Source organism: Hipposideros armiger, unplaced genomic scaffold (genome assembly GCF_001890085.2).
Source record: "Hipposideros armiger isolate ML-2016 unplaced genomic scaffold, ASM189008v1 scaffold_173, whole genome shotgun sequence".
NCBI lineage: Eukaryota > Metazoa > Chordata > Mammalia > Chiroptera > Hipposideridae > Hipposideros > Hipposideros armiger.
Genome location: NW_017731523.1, coordinates 2,848,012 through 2,852,990, shown reverse-complemented (window position 1 = coordinate 2,852,990; position 4,979 = coordinate 2,848,012). Strand labels below are relative to the sequence as shown.

Below are 4,979 nucleotides of genomic sequence, written 5' to 3'. Positions count from 1 at the left end.
GGTCATTGGCATCAGTTTGAAAAGTCTTCAATTCTAAGTAACTGAAAATCAAGTCACAACAGTTTAAACAACTCTTGATTTGTACTTATCACATGGTTGTGGGTTGAATTGTGTCCCCCAAAATGGTGAGTTCAAGGCCTACCCTCTGGTACCTGTGAATGTGAGTTTATTTGGAAATAGGAGCTTGGTAATCAAGTTAAGAGAAACCATACTAAATTAATGTGGCCCCTAATCCAATGAGTGGTGTCCTTTTAAGAAGAGGTAAATTCAGACACAGAGGAGACTCACAGAGAAGAGAGGTGACATGTGAACATGGAGGCAGAGACTGAAGTGATGCACCTACAAGGCAGATAATGCCAAGGATTGCCAATAACCATTAGAAGTTAGGAGACAGGCATGGAAGAGATCCTTCCCTAGAGCTTTCAAAGGGAGCATGGCCCTGCCAGCACCTTGATTTTGGACCTCTAACCTCCAGAACTGTGAAAGAATAAAAATTTCTGTTGTATTAAGCCACTCTGTTTGTGGTGCCAGAAGTGGGGTACTGCTACTGCTTTAACAAAAACCTAAAAATATAGATGTGGATTTTGAATTGGGGATGGCTTGAGGCTAGAAGAGTTTTGAGATTCATGATAGAAAAAGCCTAGGATGCCTTCAAGGGATTGTTGGTAGCAATATGGACATTAAAGGTGATGCCAGCAAGGGCTCAGAAGGAAGTGAAAAGGACAGTACAGAAATGTTCTATCGGGGCCGGCAGAGTGGCTCAGTTGGTTAATAGTGCGAGCTCTGAGCAACCGTGTCACCAGTACGATTCCCACAGTGAGCTGCACCCGAGCTGAGCTGCTGCTGAGCTGCCAACAGGTGGCAGGATGGCTCAGCTGTGAGAGCACGTGCTCCTAACAACAAGGTAGCCAGTTCGACTCCCACATGGGATGGTAGGCTATGCCCACCCACAACTAAGATTGAACACGGCACCTTGAGCTGAGTGGCTGGAAGCTGCCGTCAGGCGGCCAGATGGTGACTAGACTTGGAGCTGAGCTAGCTGCGCCTCCCACAGCTAAGATTGAAGGACAACAACTTGACTTGGAGCTGATGGGTCCTGGAAAAAACACAGTTACCCAACAAAAAAAAAAAAAAGAAGAATTCTTCTTTGTTCATTTCCCCTGGCCATTCTCCATGACACTTTTCAAACATCTTCACCATCATTCTTAATTTATAATATCAACAAAGATTGTCCTTGGCCTTAACCCATTCTGTAATTTTATAAAAAAGCAAGTGTTTTAGAGCTGGGCAACCATAGGTTCCTGGCTTGATTTTGCTATATACCAGTTTGGGGGCTTGGGCAAATTACTTAACTTTCAAAGACCTCAAGTTTCTTCATCTGTGAAATGGGGATGATACTACTTACCTCATAGTGTTATTGTCAACTCCCAATAAAATAGTATTCATAAAGTGTCTGGCCCATCATAGGTGTCTATGAAGTACAAATTCCCTTCTTTGGGGAAATCCCAGGGCATAATAGAAAGCGCTAAATATTCTGGTTGCAGAGCTCAGTCCTGCTGCTTACTGGCTGTGTATCTTTGGTCAGCTTATGATTCTCAGTGACCTCATTTGGAAAATGGGTATAATTATGATTGTCCTTATAGAATTATTAGGAATATTATATAAAATTTATATTAAGTATCCAGCTAGCACTTGGCATCTAGTAGGTGCTCAATAAAATAGTATTATTTTGGGAAATAATAATGTACTACAGTGTTTTTCCTGCTTTACATGATCTATAAGCATTACTTATTATCCCTTAAGTCCCTAATATTATTTTTAAGGGTTGAATTGATTTTGGTGGAACTTAAATTTCCTTTTTCACATCCTGAAAACAATCCCGAATTATCTATGAATGTATCATTTATACGGAAGCTTCCCTGTGTAACATTAGCATTCCACCTTAGGAACTCCCTGAAGAACTGGAATTCAGAACGAATCTCTCAGACACAGACCTCCATCCCCTCCCTGCCTCAAAAGGGCAGCCTTTTCAGGCTGTCTCTGCTCAGAATGCCAGGAAAGGCCACAGTCTTGGCCTACCATGCTCCCAAAGAACAAGAAGGACTTATAACTGTGAAGGTTGAAGAAGAGAATTCTGTTTGGGGACAGGACTTTGGCCTTCAGGGAAACGCCTGTAGCCAGGAGACCTCCCGCCAGCGGTTCAGGCAGTTTGGCTACTCTGACCCTGCTGGGCTCCGGGAGCTTTGCTGTCAGTGGCTGAGGCCGGAGGTGTACACCAAGAAGCAGATCCTGGAGTTGCTGGTGCTGGAGCAGTTCCTGGCCATCCTGCCAGAGGAGCTGCAGGCCTGGCTGTGAGTGCACCAACCAAAGAATGGAGAGGAAGCTGTGACTATGCTGGGGGAGCTGGAGAAAGGGTTCCATGAACCAAGGCAGCAGGTAGGAAGTAGGTGCTTTTGTTTGCTTGTTTTACCTGTTGTAAGTTAATGGGGAAGCCTTTGTGAGTGGCCTTGATTTGGCTATCAGAGAATGATACAATTTTTGTATTTTGGGTTATAATTTGTCCACTGGGATCAAGTCATTAGGGCTTTTAGTCCTGTTGTTTTCTATCTAATCATCTGAATGAGTTTCTGACTCCAGCTGCCCTGCCGTGTTATTCTAGGGGTCTTCTCTTGTACATCCTTTGAATTATAGTCCTGGTACTTGATTACTCCTAGGACACAGCTCATAGCCAGGGAATGATCTGGAAGGAAATGACATCCATGGGAGCACTGAAGTCTCTGAGAATCCAGCTCCAGCCCTTGGAGAATCAGTGTACGAGGGAGTCCCAGGCTTTTCATGAGAGAGGTGAGGAGCCACGGTCCGTGTAGGGGTGAGGGTGGAGGCGAGGGCTCCTATTTGAGGCATGGTTTATTTTTTTAATGACAGCTACTTGTGGCTGTCATTAGTATTGACTAAAAATGTTCTTCCATTGGCTCTGCCTAGAATCTGAAATGCCAATACAATTTCTAACTTTGGGTTAAGAATTATTAAGGTCTCTAATTAAATTCTCTAATAACATCCATAATATTCAAAGACCAGTATTCTGTTTTTTTTACTATTATGGTCCCACTGGCAAGACAGTCCCTAAGATAGAGATGAATAATGTATCAGTAACAGAAACCACATAGTAACCTGAACAGGGAAAGTTTAATATTACAAATTATTAACTATAGTAGAGGATTAATTACTAAGTGGTTAAAAAAAAACTCTACGGAATACAGGAATAACACAAATAGGGAATTTCTGGGGCTGAATCAGAGCACCCAAGGAAGGAACAAATCTGTGATAGGTTGCCGTATCTTCCCCTGCCTCTGCCAGAGCTGAGATCCAGATCTTGTTGGAGATGGATGGAGATGTTCACTGAAGTGCTGCGTTGGTAGAACTTTCTGGGAAGCTCCTCTTTGGGGTACCAAGGGAAGCCATTTATGGGGTGCAGGGTGGGGGAGGATGTGTGTTTGGTGGTGAAGAACTTTCTGAGAAGCTACTGTCTGGGGTGCCAGGTGCTGCCTCGTGGGAGGCACAATGTCATGGAACTTGCTGGGAAGCTACCCATAAGGATGGTGCCTCTGAACTAATTGGAGGCGAGCACTTCTGGGTGCCCCACGTGCTTCAGGAACAAACAGAGCACCCCAGAACCAAGAAGGAAAGCCCCTTCCTTCTCTAGTGTCCCTTCTGTCCCCCTCTACTATTAAAGCTCACACCATGTCAGCTGGCCAAGGAAAAATGTTCCAGTATCACAGGCAGGGCATTGAAGGGGGTTTGAAGCTGAGAGGCAATACATTGATAGCTGGCACAGATGTCAAGGATTAGAACCAAAACGACTTTGGTTATGTTATTGGCAAAATCATCCTTATGGACTGCAGATACATCAAGCTTATTAACTTGTTCTCATTGAACTTTTGTCACATCCAACTATCCTTCTAGTTTCATCTTCACTAAACAATCTTATTAACTTCCCATGGCTTAGCTACAGTAAGAAAATACATTAGTTCAGTCTGGTCTGTGTGATGGTTACATTACTCATTAATTTTCAATCTGGTTTTACTGCTCAGTTTCATGAGCGTGGCTAATGAGAGTCTACCCCAAGAGGTAAATCTGTTTATTATGATGATAAAATTAGGTTTATGAGGCCACAAGGTCAAGGGCCAGACCGTGGATCTTGGCAATTCACCAAAGGAATCCATATAGCTATACCCTGAGGCCTTCTGGGAAACTCTCTCAGCCTTCCCCGACACGCCATTAGCCAAGTGAGCCTGCTTAGATATCTCTGCATCAAGTAGGAGCTACAGTAAAATGAATTTTTAAAAACCATCTCTTCAAGTCCCCTGCATTAAAGCAGGTGTTTGTCTAAATTATTATGGTGGATTATTTCTACTTCCTTCTTTTAAGGTCTTGAGGAACAGAGGTTCTGCTGTAATTTCTTAAGTCTTTCTTGGGCTTTTTCATATTGATATTTGTTATGGGCTGAATTATGTCACTCCAAATTCATATGTTGAAGCCCTAACCCCGAGTACCTCAGAACCGAATGTGGCTGAATTAGGAGATAAGGCTTCTAAAGCAGTAATTAACTTAAAATGGGTTTGTTAGGGTGAGCCCTAATCCAATATGACTGGCGTCCTTATAAGAAGAGATTGGCACACAAACAACACAGACCAAGGGACAGCCATGAAAGGACACAGTGAGAAGAAGGTGACCAGCCGCAAGCCAAGGAGAGACAGGCCTCAGAATAAACTAAACCTTCTGACACCTTAATCTTAGACTTCCAGACTTCAGAATTGTGAGAAAATAAATTTCTGTGGGTTAAGCCACCCAGTCTGTGGTATTTTGTCATGGCTGTCCTAGCAAAATAGTACATGATGAGACAAGTAAAGAGTTAACGGGAGTGGGCTTGTGAGCTGGCAGGATGGGACAGGCAAAGGGTTAACAGGAGCGAGCTTGTA

General features: G+C 43.4%; 2 protein-coding genes across 2 annotated transcripts in view; one reads left to right on the top strand and one right to left on the bottom strand.

Annotated features, from left to right (window-relative positions):
- Positions 1-4,979, bottom strand: part of ZNF397 (zinc finger protein 397) — a 55,390-nt gene that overhangs the window by 31,523 nt on the left and 18,888 nt on the right. The window lies entirely within an intron of this gene.
- The window catches only part of ZSCAN30 (zinc finger and SCAN domain containing 30), a 23,456-nt gene that overhangs the window by 11,209 nt on the left and 7,268 nt on the right, over positions 1-4,979 (top strand). Inside the window, 2 exon segments of the mRNA XM_019652071.1 lie at positions 1,947-2,436; positions 2,715-2,844. Of these exon segments, the coding sequence (XP_019507616.1) occupies positions 1,947-2,436; positions 2,715-2,844 (620 nt within the window).